The sequence below is a fragment of the Bactrocera oleae genome, chromosome 5, assembly GCF_042242935.1.
Source record: "Bactrocera oleae isolate idBacOlea1 chromosome 5, idBacOlea1, whole genome shotgun sequence".
Classification (NCBI taxonomy): Eukaryota; Metazoa; Arthropoda; class Insecta; order Diptera; family Tephritidae; genus Bactrocera; species Bactrocera oleae.
The window spans coordinates 71,396,837-71,417,153 of record NC_091539.1 but is presented as its reverse complement, the minus strand read 5'-3'; the positions used below and the strand labels follow the sequence as shown (position 1 = coordinate 71,417,153).

The 20,317-nt window shown below is 35.6% G+C and overlaps 4 protein-coding genes across 7 annotated transcripts; 2 read left to right on the top strand and 2 right to left on the bottom strand.

Moving 5' to 3' along the window:
- Positions 1-27: 27 nt before the first annotated feature.
- Positions 28-879, top strand: fh (frataxin). Its single transcript, XM_014246946.3, has 2 exons — positions 28-385; positions 448-879. Exons 1-2 carry the CDS (start codon positions 65-67, stop codon positions 703-705), a joined length of 579 nt encoding a protein of 192 aa, XP_014102421.1. The 5' UTR covers positions 28-64; the 3' UTR covers positions 706-879.
- Positions 723-7,470, bottom strand: LOC106626999 (uncharacterized protein CG7065). Of its 3 annotated transcripts, XM_070109372.1 has the most exons (4): positions 5,172-7,469; positions 2,741-4,329; positions 2,179-2,678; positions 723-1,899 (listed from the first exon to the last, which is right to left on the bottom strand). In XM_070109372.1, exons 1-2 carry the CDS (start codon positions 7,183-7,185, stop codon positions 2,795-2,797), a joined length of 3,549 nt encoding a protein of 1,182 aa, XP_069965473.1. In that variant the 5' UTR covers positions 7,186-7,469; the 3' UTR covers positions 723-1,899; positions 2,179-2,678; positions 2,741-2,794. The 3 variants fall into 3 exon arrangements, with proteins under 3 accessions (XP_069965473.1, XP_036221288.2, XP_036221287.2); XM_036365395.2 differs by having other exon boundaries at positions 723-2,673; positions 5,172-7,470; XM_036365394.2 differs by having other exon boundaries at positions 723-2,678.
- Positions 7,471-9,238: 1,768 nt separating this feature from the next.
- On the bottom strand, positions 9,239-11,556 carry LOC106626945 (transmembrane protein 185B). Of its 2 annotated transcripts, XM_014246852.3 has the most exons (7): positions 11,403-11,556; positions 11,212-11,343; positions 10,870-10,940; positions 10,708-10,813; positions 10,306-10,643; positions 10,122-10,252; positions 9,239-10,061 (listed from the first exon to the last, which is right to left on the bottom strand). In XM_014246852.3, the coding sequence occupies exons 2-7, from the start codon at positions 11,247-11,249 to the stop codon at positions 9,690-9,692; spliced, it is 1,056 nt and encodes a 351-aa protein (XP_014102327.1). In that variant the 5' UTR covers positions 11,250-11,343; positions 11,403-11,556; the 3' UTR covers positions 9,239-9,689. The 2 variants fall into 2 exon arrangements, with proteins under 2 accessions (XP_014102327.1, XP_069965944.1); XM_070109843.1 differs by having other exon boundaries at positions 11,212-11,544.
- Positions 11,557-11,885: 329 nt separating this feature from the next.
- Tom40 (Translocase of outer membrane 40) lies at positions 11,886-14,548 on the top strand. The gene is made up of 4 exons (XM_014247082.3): positions 11,886-12,254; positions 12,500-12,762; positions 12,859-13,276; positions 13,351-14,548. Exons 1-4 carry the CDS (start codon positions 12,047-12,049, stop codon positions 13,488-13,490), a joined length of 1,029 nt encoding a protein of 342 aa, XP_014102557.1. The 5' UTR covers positions 11,886-12,046; the 3' UTR covers positions 13,491-14,548.
- The last annotated feature ends 5,769 nt before the right edge of the window (positions 14,549-20,317 follow it).

Below are 20,317 nucleotides of genomic sequence, written 5' to 3'. Positions count from 1 at the left end.
TAATACAATTTCATTCGATTGACGTTTATAAGTTCTTGAACAGCTGATTTAATCGTTGTAGAGAATGTCGAGTTTATTAGTTTTACGTGCGTTAAAGAATTGTATAAATCAAAATCATGGACGAAATTTATATAGACTAAATTTTGGAAGACAATTAGCGACATCGCCCAGGCTGATAAATACAATTTCCTCATTTCCTCAAATATTGCGAACACATAGAACATTTGCGTCTACAAACGAAAGCAAGAACGGCACAAATGCAACATTTGTGGATAGCAACACATATGACCGAGTTTGCTCTGAGACTTTAGACGCATTGTGCGACTATTTTGAAGAACTTACAGAGAATGCTCAAAATTTATCGTCCTGCGATGTTACTTATGGAGTATTGATTTAATATTTTCATATACAAATCAAATATTTACTTAATTTGTTTCAATTTTACAGGATGGCGTACTCACTGTTAAATTTGGTCAAGAGTATGGCACTTATGTTATAAATCGTCAGACACCCAACAAACAGATTTGGCTCAGTTCTCCCACAAGTGGACCTAAACGTTATGATTTTGTATCAACTGAGGGACAGTTGGGTCGATGGATCTACAAACATAGTGGCGAATGTTTACATGATCTTTTGCAGAGGGAATTGAAGAAAATACTGAAACAACAAGACTTCGACTTTTCACAACTTCCCTATGGGAAATAAAGGTTAAAACAACGATATACTAATGAGATCTATTTATTTAAAAGAAGTCTACATAGTTACGCAATGAAAATGGAGGATACCTGGAGTTCATTTGACTCTCTTAACAATTTCCTCCAAAAGTTTATTCTGTATATCCAAAGCTCGTTCTTGTAATAAAAATGTTTGCCTTAACAAGCTCATTTTTTCATCATGCCTTCGTTGTTGAGCTTCATTGTAATCTGCAAGTGTCATATTGAGCCTTTCACCACTGAAATCTGTTTTCCGTTTTGTATCTGATATCTCGTCGGATTCTGGATCAGAAAACCCTCTCTTTGAATAATCCAAATTTATAACCGGAATTTCTTTAAATTCGCTTCGTTCACGCTTATTCTTTGTAACTACTGAAGCTACCTTACAATCTACTTGTCTGTTGGGACCATTCACTGGAATTTCCTCTGTGCGTTGTGGGCTTTCTTCAATAGCACAAGTCTCAGTTTCAATACGGGAGTTGAACAGTACATCATCTCGATATATTCGTATTTGTTTATTTTTACGTGATGAGTGTGTTGGTAGCTTTTCATTATTTACTGTAGTTAAAATTATTTTATCATTATAAATTTCGTGTAGTGGTTGAAAGTAAACAAATTCTTCTGCTTCCTTTTTGGAGGAAACACTAAAATATTGTTGACGAAGCTGTGTAAACTTCTGGCGCACTTGTTGAGCATCAAACTCAAAATAGCTCTCGCGCATATCTTTAGAAATCTCTTCCCAAACGTTTTCATATATACTTGGAAATTCTTTAGTATCATTCATATTCCTTTCATATTTATCACGGTAAAGTGCTATAAGGCAGTACACAGCATTTGGATAAAATGTATCCTCAAACGTAGGTTCCGTTTTAACCAGTCCCTGTGGAAGATTGCTGTGTGCATTTGCATTAACTTCTTCGATGTCGTTTGTAACACAATCATCCAAATACTCTACATTTTCAACTTCTTCAACAGCAGGTGAAGGTGCATAAGCTATTTTACGTTTCTGTGTAGTTCTTTTGTTGTTACGGCATTGCATTGTCAATATTCGTACTTAATATAAAATTAAAAGTACAAATGATAAATATTCTACTTTATATCTGTATTTATTATTATTGTGATCCACTTATAAACAAATATGTGCTTAAAATAATGCCTGGCTAAACATTCAAAATTGTAATAGAAGCTGAAAGTGGTAAGTAAAAACAAAATTTATTAGGATACCTCACGTTCAATTTTGAGGCTATGTTGAAATCGATTCACAACTTTTATATATGTTAAAAACAAAAATTGCCAAGATATTAAAATTGTCACTTCAGATAATATTTAAAATTATTCGCATCAGAATCGAGTCTCAGCAGATTTTATCAAAGAAATATGACAAACATTTTACGATGTCACAACTTCAATTTGGTTTTAATTTTGAGGTTTATATAATATTTATAAGAACTTATTTAATACTTACCCTACGTATCCATATTTGTCAACACCAAAGTAAGTCTGTATTTATTAATATATTTCACCCCGAAGCTGGCTCTACCAGCAATTAGATTTAAAAACAGTGTTTCTCATAAAATATTCAGACAATGGAGTTTTTCGTAAAGAATAATATAAACGAGAATTAGGCTGCAATGCGGTCCATATTTTTATATCAAATTAAAAAAATTATAGGCACGTACATTAATATTGCGAGCATAAGCATAAACTCTTCTGGTCAAAAATTCAAAATTTACAACTAGTGTTTTCTAATTTAATCATTTAACGAAATCCTGATAAGTAAGATAATAAGTATTCAAAAGCCTTAACCCCTTCCACCATAGGTAAAATTTCACATCTCAATACACATAAAGTATAGATGGTACATACATTTGATAAAACTCGTACTTGTACAATGTTGTTTTATTTGTAAAATGTTACGATACGTATTGGACATAAAGTTTTTATTTTCCAAGTTTTTAAGCTATCCTGAAATAACAAAGCTCGTTCATTTATTTTGGAAAATGTTTGGTATTCTCACAAATACATACCGAGAGAGACGTAAAAGTTTTTATTCTTATTCGAATTTTAAATGCTTGCGAAATTTAATGTGGACCTTGACCATACATATTATTGTAACCCATATTTTGCTGTGGTCCTTGTGGTTGTTGCCCCATGAAATTTTGCATACCGAATTGTTGACCATCGCCCATACCCCATTGTTGATAGCCCGGGTAACCAGGTCCGCCGTTGTTATTATAACCCATCGAATTATAATATGATTGATTATTTATTCCACCTATCTCTTGGTAACCACTACCGCCAGGATATGGTTGCGGCTGTGACGGCTGACCTTGTTGATAGTAGGGCATAGTAGTAGTTGACTGCACTGATGGGTGTGGCTGCTGTTGCATTGCTTGGTTTTTCGGAACTTTGGGGGGAGCTGGTACATTTGACCTAGTGGGTATTTGTTGTCCTTTGCCATCATTTGTGTGTGTCATTTTATTATTATTTTTCTGATTTGAATTACTCTGTTGCAATGAGCCCATCAAATTGGCAATTAAATTTTGTGTATCGCTCAGTGATATATTAAGACCAGCACGATTAAACGTCAATGCATTCGGTGATGACGATACCGGAATAATAGGCGCTGGAGCTTGCACAGGTGTCGGCTTCATTTGAGAACGAGATGCACTAGGCTCGATGCTTAACATAGATTCTGCTTTAGATTGACGTGAATTATCACTTACTTTTCGGAATGCCGCCTTAAACACATCATCTACATTATAATCATCATCCTCGTCTTCATCATCTAGACTAAATCTATTTGGATTAGAAACACTAGCACCGCGACGTCGATCGTCATCGTCATCATCGGAAATGCGACCACGACCTTTGCTATTACTTGTAACCGGCGAATCATCAAAACGACTATCACGAGTGCGCGACCTTTCTCGGGGATTGGACTTACTTGTACTAGCTGAGGGTGATGAATAAGCAGCTTCAGTTAAGTCAGCCAAGTTAACAAATTTTCTTAGTTTCTCAACACGTAATGGATCAGCTGTTTCCAATTTCTTTAGATGTGCTATCAAATGATGTTGCTCCTCACTCGACAAGTGCTTAAAGTTTTGCAATAGTGTTTGTAGGTCAGAGTCCGTTAATGATTCCAACATGTTACCACCATCATTCTTTGCATCTTTATCAACTGGCTCATTTGAAGCGTCATTTTCATTGATGTGGCCACGAACACTCCCGGTACTCATTTCATTTTCCATCAACTCGTCTACAATAGCTGGTAAAGCAGCCAATGCAGCAGAGGCGGCCTTTGACGACGATGGTACATAAATACCCAATTGAGCTAGCAAAGCTCCAAGTTGTAAAGCTTTACCATCCAATTCTCGTTTTTCTTTCGATAATTTTACGAATAAAAGAAAAATGAAAATCAACTTATCCATATCCTCGGTGGATACATCTTCGCGTCCTTGAAAGACTAAAGCGGCAGCTAATTTGGTGGAAATAACTTGGCGGTCGAATGGTAATTCTTTAATACTAACACTGTCGGATTTGTTGACTTTAATGCCTGATTCACCGTTATTGTTAATTTTTGCAACCTCAGTATTATTAATATTTGATGAGTTACCTAAGTGGATGTTAAAAACAGAAAAACATCATTTAATATTTGAATGCCAAAATGGAAGACATAATATATTATGAAATATTTTAGTTTTACTCTTGTTTTTCTTTGCAATAGACCCATATACCGATGTTGGATATTTGGCTGCTCTTCGTCACATTATAATATTTTCACTTACACTTAAAACTTTAGTACGAATGCACGAAGTTTGTAAAAACAAGAGGAATCGGTTTTAAGTAAGAAAAACAACTTAAATAAAACGTTTTCGCAAAGCTTCGATTGCTTAAACAAGAAACGGGACGGTCAAAGTATTTCACAATTCACTTCGTTTAAGTAAGAGTATAAAATGAAGCTGATTCAACAGTATACTTAAGTATATTCGTAAATTCTATTGTATATAGAGATTTACCACTCTAAAAATTTTGAATTGGTGGTACGGTAGAACGCCTAAAAATTGTATAAATGTTGTAACATAAAATTTTTAAAAAACCTTTTATTATAACACAACTATATACATATAAGTTCGGAAATTTTAATTTTCACTTTTCCTTATTGCATCGCGTTATTTCTACAAATATTTTATATTACCTTAACATTATTACGTAAATAGATGTTATACTTGTAGAACACAGTTCATATACAATTATTAACTATGTATACAAATGTGTGCCACTTTCTTAATATTTTTATTTGCTTTACTATTTTTTAATGAAATAATTCATTGTAATAATATTCCATAGAGAATATGTTATATTTTAATGTTATAAATACATATATATATATATATATATACATAATGTATATACTAAAGGTTTAATACTTACTGTTTCAAAATGATTGGTACTTACCTTTTGTTGAAACCTGGTGAATTACAGTAGCAATATTTTTTATAGCTTTTTTTACAGCTCGGATTTTTTGTTGATCGTCTAGGACGTCCGCGATTAATATACCTTTTAATTTCTCTTTGATAGTTTCAAAAAATACAACGTGGTCCTCATTAAACAACAAATCATCTGCAGAATTGGCCTTCACCTTCTCCAATGCCAAAGCTTTGCCCAATAAATCAACTACTTTTGGTCCAAGACTTCCCAGATGGTCCTCAAGTGCTGTAAGCAAACGCAGTACAGCAACAACAGTCAGTGGTCCATTGTCTTCAGGTTCTGGTTCTTCTCTAGCTGGTGCAGATTTAGAATTCGGCGATGGTGAACGCTCATATTTTGGATATTGATGTGGTTCGAGAATGCGATAATGTGATGATCCACCAAAATGGGCTGAAGTTGATACGGCTGAAAATCTTCCGCGTGGTGGATATGAAGAACTAAAATAGTCACTTTCAATAATAGATGGTACAAAATTTCGTGTTGGGTGGCGATGACGGTGGGAATGGATGGAATATCCATTGTATTCATCCGAAAGGGGACTTTTTGACAATGATGAGGAACGATCACGTGACCGTTTATAATCACGACCACGTAAGTTACGTGGCGACTTGGATCGGGAACGTCGCGAACGAGAATGCGATCGAGAACGTGTTCGTGTACGGCGATTCCTTGCGCGAACCGGCGACTCATCGTCACTTATATTAATAATATCGCCCGAATTTTTGGAACGTTTTGGGGCAATGTCCAGGCCACGATCAGAAAGTTTTGGTCCTAAAACATGTCCCCCAGATGTAATACCTACTGCATTTCGACCAATATGTACTTTGTATTTTTCCTTCAACTGGTCGACCATCTCTTCTGCATCCTCTGGCAGACCAAGTTTAACTTTAATTTCTTTCTTCTTTTTTTCTACTTCTGAGTTGAACAAATCCTTCATGCGTTCAGTCCAAAAAGCAATCCACTCAGGTTTGTAATCATATTTATTTGGGTCTGTTTTCTTTTCCATCTGTAACTCCTTATAACGGCGATTCCAAAATTTCTTCCATTCATCAGGATACAAAGGATGTTTTTCCGGGTTCTTGTCATAATCTTGTTGAATTTTTTCCATTTGTTTAAGTTGTATTTCAAGCATACACTTATATTTTTCCCACTTATACTTTTCTTGCGCAATATGCGAAGCCTGCAGTGATAGTTCTTTTGGTGTGGGAAGCTTCTTTTCGCCTTCCTTACGATCTTCGCTTCGTTCCTCTTCAAAGGGCGGCGAGCGGCGAACCCGCGGCAACACACGATAAGCAGGTGATTGTTCCCGTTTTTTTAATTTTTTCGAACTTGATGGCCCATCGGAGTCACTTGAAATTTCGTCCAAGTCGTCGCGGTTTGATTTTAATGAAAAATCTTCATTTATACGTTTGGGAGCTTTAATAGTTATTTGTAATGTTTGTTCCATCTTGTTCGTAGTTGAATTCGAATTGGGCTCCCAAAGAGACCGATCGATCACATCCAGAAAGTTAGGACCATTCCGTTCGTCAAAATGAAACTTATTATTAATTTCTCCAACAAATTTGGCTTTCATACGACGAAAGTCATCGCTGTTGGCAACCAATAACTTTAAACGACCATGGTGATCTTCAACAGCTTTAGATAATTTTTGCACAACACTTAAAAGAATCTGATGTGAATTCGGTTTGTATTTGACAGGATTGAATTCACGTACCGCCGTTGGGAAATGTTTCTCTAGATACTTTAGACGATGATTATAAGATGTCCAATGTTGCATTATGGTGCGTGGATCACCACGCTTGTCACAAAGCACACAAAAGTAACCAGGCTCACGGCGATCATCTTCGTGCAATTCAAGTGTATACTCAAGACCAACGAGAGCATTGCCTTTGTATTGATCAATTGCCTTTTGGATTTGGGGGTCACGATTTATTTCATCTTCAAAACCAGGCGGTACTGGTTCTCCTGCAGTTATATTCATCTTTTCACAATATAGCACAAATTCCTATTCACAAGTTTTAAACTTTTTCGCGAACGTTGCAAAACTCGCTAATAAAATTAGGAAAAGTTGAAATTCTCAAGATTTTGGTTTATATGTAATAGCACAAAGAATCATGCAAATATTGTTTAATATCTTCTCTAATTAAGATACAATAAAACTAAAGTAGATTTATCGTTTAATCTTGCTCAAGACAAGTTGAAAATTGTATTTTTTATAAAAATTTTCTTTCTATTACACAGAAAAGACGCCTGAAAAAATGAATATGTACATTTTCAGCTTTTTTGTATGCAATGCCCTCAAAACGCAGTGTTGTATATCGATTTCGCATATTTTCTTCTATTACAATTATTTTGCTAGAACTAAATGGTGAATTAATGGCATATGCTTAGAGTCAATTTAAGGGCGTTCACTATTTGTGTTTTGAAGAAATTATTTTAGATTTTGATTTAATATAAGGTTGTCAAATATCTCCCTTCCGCTTTTTTGTCTTTTGAATTTCGCGGCTATGTACAAAGCGCTACAGAGCTCGTATCTGTACACTATACATAATTTGAAAGGTCTTGACATAACCTACAAAACAACGCTATGCATGATTAGTTTGGATATTGCGTTCAACAGTTATAGACGTGTAAACATGGAGTTCACTAACACCGAAATTCGCGCTATTTTAAAGTTTTCCTTCGTTAAAGGCAAATCCTATAGAGAAACGTTCCGTGAGATTAATGGTGTTTTGGGGGATGGTACTCTATCACTTCGAACCGCGGAGGAATGGTTTCGACGATTCAGAGCCGGTGAAAACGACACCATGGATAAGCCAGCCGGCGGAAGACCTGTGACGACAAATACCGATGAAATCATGGAATACATCGAGTTAGACCGGCATATGGCATCTCGTGACATCGCCCAGGAGATGGGAGTTAGTCACCAAACCATTTTGAACCATCTGCAGAAGGCTGGATACAAAAAAAAGTTTGATGTTTGGGTGCCGCATAATTTGACGCAAAAAAACCTTCTGGACCGAATCAACGCCTGCGATATGCTGCTGAAGCCGTTCCCACGACAGTCGGGTCTACGTAACCGGAACGGACCCGGATTTATTCCGGCCAAGGACTGTCAACTCGGCAGAATTCTGTCGCTACAACAACAACAACATATGCTGCTGAAACGGAACGAACTCGTCCCATTCTTGAAGCGGATGGTGATTGGCGACGAAAAATGGATCACATACGACAATGTCAAGCGAAAACGGTCGTGGTCGAAGGCCGGTGAATCGTCCCAAACAGTGGCCAAGCCGGGATTGACGGCCAGGAAGGTTTTGCTGTGTGTTTGGTGGGATTGGAAGGGAATCATCCACTATGAGCTGCTCCCATATGGCCAGACGCTTAATTCTACCATCTACTGCGAACAACTGGACCGCTTGAAGCAGGCGATCGACCAGAAGCGTCCAGAATTGGCCAACAGGAAGGGTGTAGTGTTCCACCAGGACAACGCCAGACCACACACTTCGTTGATGACTCGTCAGAAGCTACGGGAGCTCGGATGGGAGGTTTTATCGCATCCACCATATAGCCCGGACGTAGCGCCAAGTGATTACCACCTGTTCCTGTCCATGGCGAATGCCCTTGGTGGTGTGAAGTTGAACTCAAAAGAGGCTTGTGAAAAGTGGCTGTCCGAATTCTTCGCAAATAAGGAGGAGGGCTTCTACGAGGAAGATATTATGAAGTTGCCGTCTAGATGGAAACAGATCATCTAACAAAACGGCGCATATTTTAACTAAATTCGATCACTGTAACACTTTTTATAAAGCATATATATTAACGTTGTTCTGTTTTCGTTTTGCACACTTTTAAAAGTTGCGGATTATGAAAAAGTCAAAATATTAAAAACATAAAAGTTTGTAATTTGTTTTAAAATTTAACAGGTCCCTTTTTTCACTTGGAAATATCAACTTAATTGATTAATAGAAGAATTTTTATATGTTTTTTCTTATAAGAAAGTTAAACAAAAAAAAAACGCTGAAATCATATAAAACTTTTGTATGTGATTTAATGTGTTTATTTACAAATGCAATTGTACATAATATTGCTAACAAACCCTAATAAATACTTAGCTGAAAAACATCTAAAACTCTTGCCTTAAGAGATTTTATTTACTTTTTTTTTTAACCTAGAAATTATACAGTTACTATTAAAAGTGAGATAAACGAGATAATTTGCTAAAAATGATTGATGCCCAAAATATTGCGCATTTTAAACTAGTCAGTAAATTAAAGAATTTTTATGTTGAATTTATGAAATACGGAAGTATTTTAATTATATAGTATATGTTTGACTGAATCGACAAGCTCAAATGAAATGATATCGCAATATAATTGTGTGTACTTGTACGCATACATTCTAAATTCTAATAGTTTCAGTTATCTTAAGCTATATATATGTAAGTAGACTCATATTTATTTATGAGCTTAAAATATAGCAAAACGATTAGTCAGGCATGTCAATACTGATTATGGGCATCACCGGTTTCATGCTATCATTCTTTGCACCCTTTTTGCTCTTTTTATCGTGCTTGTTGAAGTCTTCTGTATGTACATTGCTAGTAGAAGCATCCAAAGGAACAGACTGCGCTGCGGCTGACCGATCCACATGATAAGATATATTGCCATATTCCTGTAGAAAAGGCATTGCCGATAATAGAAACTGGTGGAAGGATTTGCGTATTCCGAACCACCATTTGTTTCCACCTTTTGCACTAAAACTTAATCCAATTAATGCAGATAGTGAAATCATTAAAGGACTGAAAACAATCATATAAGGAAACTTTAGTTCTCCTTCCAGTTTATCACAAATCACCACCTGAAAATAATATTAGATTATCGCATGTATCATAAAAGTTAAATTTGTTATAATTCATACCTGAAAACACAGCAAAGGAAGTACTGTGCAAATATTTCCCACGGCTGCATTCAAGGCAGCACGCTTTTGCTGTAAAGATATTTCGGGTGCACGCATCATAATGCCGCAAAATATTACATTGTATAGAACACCTATAGAAGTGGTTTAATAAAGAGCTAGCAGCAAAATTATTCCGTTTACTTACTAACTAAGCTCAAACAAATAACTATCCACATTGGGACAAACACCACTTCCCAATTCCAGTTGACGAATTGGTCTAATTTAAGAGGCAACGACACAAATTGCAATGCGTTAACCGCCAAAAATAGCTCTAACTCAAAAGAACGATCGTGTTTAACAGCCCACACACAAGCTCCGACACTGGCCACCGAACCAAATATTAATGGTATGAAAACAAGCACCCAGAGATGACGGCCAGAGCTTAATTTGTCGCAAGCGAGCAATTCAAACATTAGTAAAATAAGATGTAGTGAGAGAGATATCAGCATTGCCTTGAATTGGGTATACGAATCACCTTCAAGTCTAAAATAAAAAAAGAGAATTTTATATTAAAATCTGATTTGATAAGCCAAAAGTATCGCACTACCGGTAATGCGGGTAACGGCACCAAACTACAGCACCGACTGCGGCACCCAAAATGGCGATCCCTTTCCATATCCATAATGGCATAAAAATGGCCCAATATGGCCAATCTAAGAGAAATTGTTGAAAATTGTGTCATTCAATGAAAGAAATTTGAAAACCTTACCAATACCACCATCTAAGCGAAGAGCAAACAATATTATAAATCCAAGCAAGCTGCAGTGCACTACGAATTTGCTGAATGAATAAAATAAACAAACAACATTAGTGTTTTAAGATATATGGTAGTATCTATATTTATGAATACAGGAGTGTGCTTTTTAAATGGGTATGAGCTCAGAAATATCTCAAAGCCATTTCTTTTAGAGCAAATTATTGGTTTTAGTAAATTACTAATACTATTATTACATTTTATTATTTTGTGTATTACTTTGCGCTCAAACCCATTCTTCACAACCTTGAACACGCATGAATAATATTAAGTTAATGTCACGAAACATTTGCTTACCTGGGATTAAAATCCCTAAAAAATGACTGCAAATTCATAACCACCTATTCCCTTTTGCGTTCCAAGGTTTAAGCAATAACCAAAAAATGTTTGTTAGGAAGTGATTGTCCCTTTATATAAATTTACAGGATGCTGCCAACGATTTAATAGTTGCTGAAGCTGTTAATTCTATTTTGATTTGGGACACTTACAGATTACATAACTATATATGTCCTGTTTTAAAACTTGGCATTTTATAACAATATTCATCTGCTTGAATACATTTCAGAAAAAAATTGTTTAACTTTTCTTTTGTCTATGTTGCTACAAAACAATAAAATAGAATAAATAAGCTCGACATCAGACAATGTTGACGTATGTCAAACAAAAGATATAACAATATTAAGGGTTGCCAATGCCTCACCAAATTTCCTGGTATTAAAAGCCGCTCCGTTTTCATTAACTAATTGTTTTCTCGAAAATATAGACTTAAAATGTAATAATTTTAAATATTCGTAGTTAAATCGAACTTGATTTAATACAGCATTATTCACGTATACTGGTATATATATATTTTTTATTTAAGTAAATATTTGTGGTAACTCTTATGATTAAAAGCTGGAGATAAGAATTTGAAAAGTGTTATCTCTGAAACTCAACACACACGTGGTGGAAATTCACCCAACTGTCAAAACTAACGTCATTGCACTTTTTCGTTCTTTTCGTCGGAAAATTTGTGAACTTTCCCACTTTTTGTTTCGAAATTCGGGAAAGATTTGAATAATACCTGTATAAAAAGCGTAATAAATTGCAGAAAAAAGTGTTTAAATTGAGAAACTTAAGTGCGCAAATAAATATGGGGAATGTTTTGGCCGCATCGTCTAGCTCTAGCTCATCGCTGGATGCTGCCAAATTGGGATTACCGGAATTGTCAAATCCATCGCAGAGCCCGTCAGCTACTTCAGCGACGTCTGTTGCGCCTTCTGCCGCCGTCGGAGAAGATTTAAAAGAACAAAAGCTTGAAAATCCTGGAACTGTTGAAGAACTGCATAAGAAATGTAAAGGTGAGCGTGTGTGTTCTTTCAAATCACCGGTTTTATTCCACTACAAGTGATGACATAACCCAAACGCATGTGAAAGAATGGTGTTTTCATGTTATTCGTTGTGGTGGTGGAAATGACAGCGCACAAGTGCTGCACGCTGCTTCACATACATCAAACAAACCCCTCACACTTCATTTGCTATTTTATGTAGAAAATTATAAGTTTATTAATGCGATATGATATGTTTATCTTTTGCTACTTTGTAGATATTCAAGCTATGACCTTTGAAGGTGCGAAAATTATGCTGAATAAAGGTTTAAGTAATCATTTTCAAGTTTCGCACACTTTAAACCTCTGCAGTACACAACCAAGTGGGTACCGCTTTGGTGCTACTTATGTAGGTACCAAACAGTTCGGTCCGTCAGAAGCTTTCCCAGTTCTGCTGGGTGACATTGATCCTTCCGGAAATCTAAACGCCAATGTTATACACCAATTCACTCCGCGCATTCGTTGTAAATTCGCCTCGCAAGTAAGTGAATACTGATTTGATTCTGTTAAATTGCTTTCCACTCAGTTATTACTTATTTTTTTTTGATGCAATTTAATTTTCATCTTTGTTTCACAGATTCAAGATTCTAAACTCACAGCTGCCCAGTTAACTACTGATTACCGTGGTGACGACTACACAGCCTCCCTAACCGTTGGCAATCCAAATATTTTTAATAACTCTGGCGTCTTTGTTGGTCACTATTTACAGTCAGTAACTGATCACATCGCCCTTGGCGCAGAGCTTGCGTACCAATATGGTCCTAATGTACCCGGCGGCCAAATAGCTGTGGTATCAGCAGTTGGTCGTTACACACAAGCCGATTCTGTGTGGTCGGGTACATTGGGACCTGGTGGCATTCATATCTGCTATTATCAAAAGGCCAGTGAACAACTGCAAATTGGTGTTGAAGTAGAAACTAGTCTAAGAATGCAGGAGGCTGTTGCAACGATTGGTTATCAGGTTGATTTGCCGAAGGCTGATCTCGTTTTCAGAGGTAAAATCGCATTTAATATAAATCACCATATATTTCTAAATGTATAATTTCTAATTTTTTGGTTGTAATCATAGGTTCATTCGATTCCAATTGGAATGTGTGCGGTGTGTTGGAGAAACGGTTACAACCGCTTCCGTTTTCCTTTGCTTTGAGCGGACGTTTGAATCATACCAAAAATCAATTTAGACTCGGTTGCGGCTTGATAATTGGATAATTAGCTTCTCAGTTAATAGGTGTAAAGGGAGCATAGTCTGTAACTGCAGCAACAGTTGCAGAGTTAAAGGCGGAGAGTTTAGTATAACAACAATTACAGTAGAAACAACATAACAACAGTAGAAGGGCTGGCAGAAAATGATTAAATATCAAAACAAATATACATTTATCAAAGACTACAACTTTTATTTACGAGAACAATGACTATTCAGAACACTTACATTTACAATTCGTAGTTTTACTTCTTCCGTAGAGAAGACTTTCGATAACGGTGAAATATTAGTGTCTCATTTGTCAACTTTGAACGACATTTAAATTGCAACCGTGAATATTAAATTTAAATAGCCGTTCTACTTGTCAAAAATTCACTAATGCGCAACTCTACAAAAACACTTTCAAGTAGATTTTCACTATTAACAGCAACGAGCGACAGCATAAAATGGAAAAGAATTAACAATTTCAGAAGAGCAGCGGTACGAGAATTGGCGCAAACAATGCTAATGCTCTGCCCAATTTTTGCAATAAACGTCATTGTTGTTACAGTTAATTGAATTTGTTTTACAAACTCCTTTTTTTGTAGTTAAACTATTTGTTATAAACAAAACCGAATTTTGCCTTTTAATTGTTTGAAGAAATTTTACTTTTAACAGCAAAATTTAAATTAAATCCATTCAAATTTATTGTTAAGAAAAAATAAATGAAATATAGAATTATACTTACATAGGATATATCATTATCTGCGTGGTCTGACTGCTCTAAAGAGTTGTTCACGGACAATATGAAGAGAAGGCAGCAACCAGTTCACTACTCAACTGGCAGTAGACTACAGTTATGTATGTAATTAGTTATGTTTGAAAATTAAACCGAGTATATGCTTAATTGCTACTTTGTCATGTTGTGTAAACACATTCATTTTTGTTGTTTGAGAGTGTCAAACCAAAAATTAGTACAAATGATTTGCATTTGTTTGATTGCCAAACCTGCTTAACAAATATAAAAACAAAAACAAAAGTTCATTTAATAAATATAATTGCTATTGCGAACTATGCAAAATACTGATATGTGCATTTCTATGCTTTTAAATATTAACTTAATTTACTGTATTTGCAAGTGCCGAAATGTGTTTATTTTTATTGTAGTTTGCCTTTAGTTGTTAATTTTGCCAGAAATGAAATGCCTCTGGCTGGCCACGATGGGAGCTGGTAATGGAATATATGAGGAAGAAAATGTCGAAAATGCATAACAAATAACTCAATGCGCATTAATAGTTAAAGTTGTAAAAAGTAAAACGAATAAACACAAACAAATAAAAACTGCAAATTATTATAAAAACAACAATTATGCTAGTACACCAACGGCATGCGCCAGCTCAGTTATTTTCATTTTCATTCAGAAATAAAGTTGAAAATGTTAAGTTGAACTAAATGGTATAACGGCTTTTGAATGAGGAATATATGCACGCTGGCGAAAGCCCGACCACTTTACACTGTTGAATATAGAGTGCAGAATGAGTTTCGACTTGATTGGATTTTCATTTCGGTTATTTATAAGCGTAGTATTTGTTGTTGTTGCAGTAGCAGAGCTGAAAACATTCCTGAAGTAAAACTAAAACTAACCACCTCTTTGCATGTCCAACGAGCCCCACTCATCTAACACCGTTATCCTATGGTCCGACCCCGCCGAAACAGCTCGTTTCCTAGGCCTTCTGTTAGATGACCTCGACGACAACCAAAGTGAAACTTACCTCCCAAGCGGGAGTAGATAACAGTTACAACAACAACATTCCTGAAGTAATTTCGAGGAATGGTGCCGAGTTGACAGTACTTGGCCGGATAAAAATCCGGGTCCATTCCGGCTACTGCCCATTCGAGAGACAACAAATTACATAACCAGAACGATGCAAATAATATAGCATAATTATGTAAGTATGTATATCAAACGGCGCAAGTTTAATGTTTCCTGGTAATTATAGTAAATATGGCAGAGCTCGGCAGCAGCTCGGTGGCGAACATGCATAGATACAGGTACATACATACCTATGTATGGTATATACATATGTATATGTATTAATTTGTTCATCTAATGATGCAACCAATTGCGAGCGACACCGTTAAGTCGGCATGAGAATGAGATGGCCACAATCATATACTTTATAGTCTAATTAGTGCAACAACAATAAATGAACGAATGTTTTCAATGACAACAATTTTCAATTTTAATAAATTATCAGAAGATTGGAGAAGCAGCATCTTTTCATTCATAAAAACATTCCAGAGTTGTTACACATCTGGTCGAGCTTCCAGTTACCCTTTAAAACTCATATCGTCTTTTCGTTCTTTCAAGTTTAGTTGCCCAAATGCAGGACGCTTTCTTTTCCAATTCTTTCGGATAAATCCGGTTTCGTCTCGTTTACGTAAATCCGACTGTCGAGCAAAGGGTTAATCTCGCTTAAATCCATTTGGTTTTTAACGTTGTATCGAAATGGCAGTTCTCTCTTCTTTCTGCTTACTATGCTGGGACTCTTTACTATGCATATTCGCATTCTTAACGTGTCATCGTCAAGAAAACTCTATTTGTGGTACTCATATTGTTTCCCCGTCTAGAATTTGATCGATTTAATTTTGGGTTTTTCTATCCAAAGATTGCACTCCACGCTCAAATTCTCCTCTTATGAGCCACAGTTTGTTCCCAGACGTGCTAAAGAAATGTTTACGTGGATAACAAATAGCCGGGCAGATATAGCTGCAATTACAATTTCAGTTGTCTTTATATCGTATATATCGCAGATGTACCAGAGATAGTTCTTTTCTTTACTTTACTTGGATTTTATAACTGCTTTCAGGAACTCGACATTAAAACTATAAAAACGCCTTTTATACTTAGGTCAGCATCTTGTAAAAGAAAGATATACTAGTTCTTCAAAATTGGTGAGCCATTTTAACAAACTTTTATTTTTCATGCTATCAAAACCGCCGATAACATGTATTCGAATTTTTGTTTTTCAATAGAACTTATCATAACCTCGAACCTTTTGACACACGTATATTTAAGCGAATTTTGAAATGGCATTTAAATTTAACTTTTATATTCTTTTTAATTTGTAAATTTATTGAATTCTTCGAGTACACAGTCTCATAGAGGGCTCTCTTATGCAAGTTCTAACGATTTTGTTCGTCTTCCTAATTACCTTTCCTCTCGTGTAAATAACGCCTCTCTAGATTACTCAAATACAATATATATGTACCTTAAGATTGCTGTCGTTAATGACAAGCTATAGCTAAAGATTGTGACTTGTCCTTATTTGAATTTATTTCATTTTGAATTGAAAATCCCTTTACTCAAGGCGTGGTGCATTAGACCAGAAGTACATGTATTTTCCATTACTATGTTCAGCGCATTGTTGTAATTGAGCGGGTAATAATTTCCATTCAGAGACAGTACAAGGAATAAGGAGTACATAGCACTTAAAAAATTTAACAATTTGCAACGAGTTTAAGTGAAATGCCGTTTTGAGGGCACACATGTACAAACTAGCTCACATCCAAGTATTCATTTCAGTGCCTTTATCTAGTTTGTTTAGATGTAGTTGTTGTTGGACATTCACATTGCAAATATTATATTATTCGAACGACTGAATTATGCTTTAACTTTTGATTCAGGCAACACACTTCCGTTTCCGGTCCAAAAGCACTAAGCGTGTAAAATGTTTTATAAATATACTTATTTTACATATTTAAACTCTTGAATTTCGAGCGAAGCAATTTCAATTGGAAAATTATCTGCTCATCGTACAGCCTTCGGTCACATACATATAGATATATAATATATAAATATATAATATGTGCCCAAAATTCCCAGATATTGAAATGCGTTAGTTTAAACTACTTCAATCTTATCTGAACACTGTACTAACCTTTTGGTATATGCAATATTACTATTTCCAGCGAGAGCACTTTTATAAGATCCCCCAATCTCAGGGTAGCTGCAGTTAAGCCCTCAGTTTTATACTCTTGCAACATGTTGCTACAGAGTATAATTTTTTGTTCATCTAACGGTTGTTTCTATCAGCTAATACTAATCGAGTTAGATGTAGAGTTATATATATATACATATATATATATATATATAAAGGATCAGGATGATGAGACGTGTCGAAATCCGATTGTTTTTGGCACCATAAGAGGTTCATTTTTGTAAATAGGCGCAACCCCACCACTGCCATGCCCACACAACGCCAATAATCGTCATAACTGCAATCCATTCGCGATTTTTTTTTGCTGCAATCTCTGAAGAAATTATTCAGATCGGACCACTATAGTATATAGCTGCTACAAACTAACAACTATATGCTACAGAGGCCAATTTGAACAATTTGTTAACAAAGTTTGTTGACTTCGCTAATTCTTAAATAAGTTGTGGACTTGGCTAAATGTAAACAAAAGGTTCATTGACCTCATAAAATGTAAACAAAAGGGTCATTGATCTTAGAAAAACGTAAGCAATAAGGTCACTGACCTCATAATGTAAACAAAGGGGTCATTGACCCCATAAAATGTAAACAAAAGGGTTACTGACCCTAAATGTAAACAAAGGTTGTTGACTTCGCTAAATGAAAAAAAAAAATGGTTGGGGACTTGGCTAAATCGAAAATAGGTTGTGGACTTGGCTAAATAAAGAAAAAGGTTGTGGACTTGGCTAAATTAAGAAAAAGGTTGTGGACTTGGCTAAATGTAAACAAAAGGTTCACTGACCTCATGAAATGTAAACAATAAGGTCATTGACCTCATAATGTAAACAAAAGGGTCATTGACCCCATAAAATGTAAACAAAAGGGTCACTGACCCTAAATGTAAACAAAGGTTGTTGACTTCGCTAAATAAAAAAAAAAGGTTGTGGACTTGGCTAAATCGAAAATAGGTTGTGGACTTGACTAAATGTAAACAAAAGGTCCATTGACCTCATAAAATGTAAACAAAGGGGTCATTGACGTTGGCAAAATGTAAACAATAAGGTCATTGACCTCATAATGTAAACAAAAGGGTCATTGACCCCATAAAATGTAAACAAAAGGGTCACTGACCCTAAATATAAACAAAGGTTGTTGACTTCGCTAAATGAAAAAAAAAGGTTGTGGACTTGGCTAAATCGAAAATAGGTTGTGGACTTGACTAAATGTAAACAAAAGGTCCATTGACCTCATAAAATGTAAACAAAGGGGTCATTGACGTTGGCAAAATGTAAACAATAAGGTCATTGACCTCATAATGTAAACAAAAGGGTCATTGACCCCATAACATGTAAACAAAAGGGTCACTGACCCTAAATGTAAACAAAGGTTGTTGACTTCGATAAATGAAAAAAAAGGTTGTGGACTTGGCTAAATCGAAAATAGGTTGTGGACTTGGCTAAATGTAAACAAAAGGTTCATTGACCTCATAAAATGTAAACAAAGGGGTCACTGACCTTGGCAAAATGTAAACAATAAGGTCATTGACCTTATAATGTAAACAAAAGGGTCATTGACCCCATAAAATGTAAACAAAAGGTTCACTGACCCTAAATGTAAACAAAGGTTGTTGACTTCGCTAAATGAAAAAAAGGTTGTGGACTTGGCTAAATCGAAAATAGGTTGTGGACTTAGCTCAATATAGAAAAACGTTGTGGACTTGGCTAAATGTAAACAAAAGGTTCATTGACCTTGGCAAAATGTAAACAAAAGAGTCATTGACCCTAGATGTAATCAATTTAGATTGACCCTAAATGTAAACAACGTAGATTTCAACTGCCTCAAACACTCTTAAATTTTAAGTTAATTGAACGATATATTTTACTGCTAGCTACTTTGTTTTGTTCAAAATCGCTAATACATTTATATTGATTTTTCGAAAGCTTCGATAAAGCTTCACAAAGCTATATTTAATATGTTGCCGCAATTGAGGTTTGTATATATTCTTTTTATTGTCTGATCTGCTGTTCCTCAAAGGTTTTATTTTAAACTTTTTCTCTTATTCCTACCCTTGACTTAACCTACCATAACGTGACATAATTTGGTTTCAGTTTAATATAAATACACAATAATCATAATGAAGCTTTTTTAATATTCTACTTACCATATACTAGAAAATACGCCACGGACTTAGACGAAAATACAAATAGTAACATTAAAAGAATGTCTTAATGAGTTTTCGCAACATTCTTCGAAAATCCTTCACAAGCTTAAAAAATTTAAATAAATATAAATATGTGAAATGAAGTTGGCAACAGCTCGTGTTCTTTACGCGCTCCACCAAGTGGCCACTAAGCGTTCTAATGAGTTCCTTTCGCGCACTAGTGGCCCTTCTGAGTGGCCAAGACGCGAGTGCTCTGCTGCAAACTCATTTAAATGTTGCTATAATTACTCCGCTCGTTTTTTGGGGAGACTTCTGCCACTTACCGTTATTGGGTGAAAGTAGCTGCTCAACATGTTAATTAGCAGCGCTTTGCGGCGAATAAATCGTGGCCGCGGTACAAACGCTTTAACTTCACTTCACTCACCGCTCAAATGGAAGCGTTGCGGTTTTTATGGAGAAAGATCAGCGTGAACTTAAGAGTTTTTCATTGACTTTTTTTTTTGAATTCCACTGATAACTGGAGACAAAATAAAGACGATTTTTCTTAATTAATACAGTTTAAGAGTGTGCGTCATAGTACCGTTATACTTGCACTTTTTTTTTGGCAATTTGAAGAAAGTTCAATCTTAAAGACACTCGCCGCTAGAAAGTCACATGACTTGTATGGCGCCGAAGCAGTTAAAAGGAATTCCCCAGTAACTCCTATGTAAATGGGTAT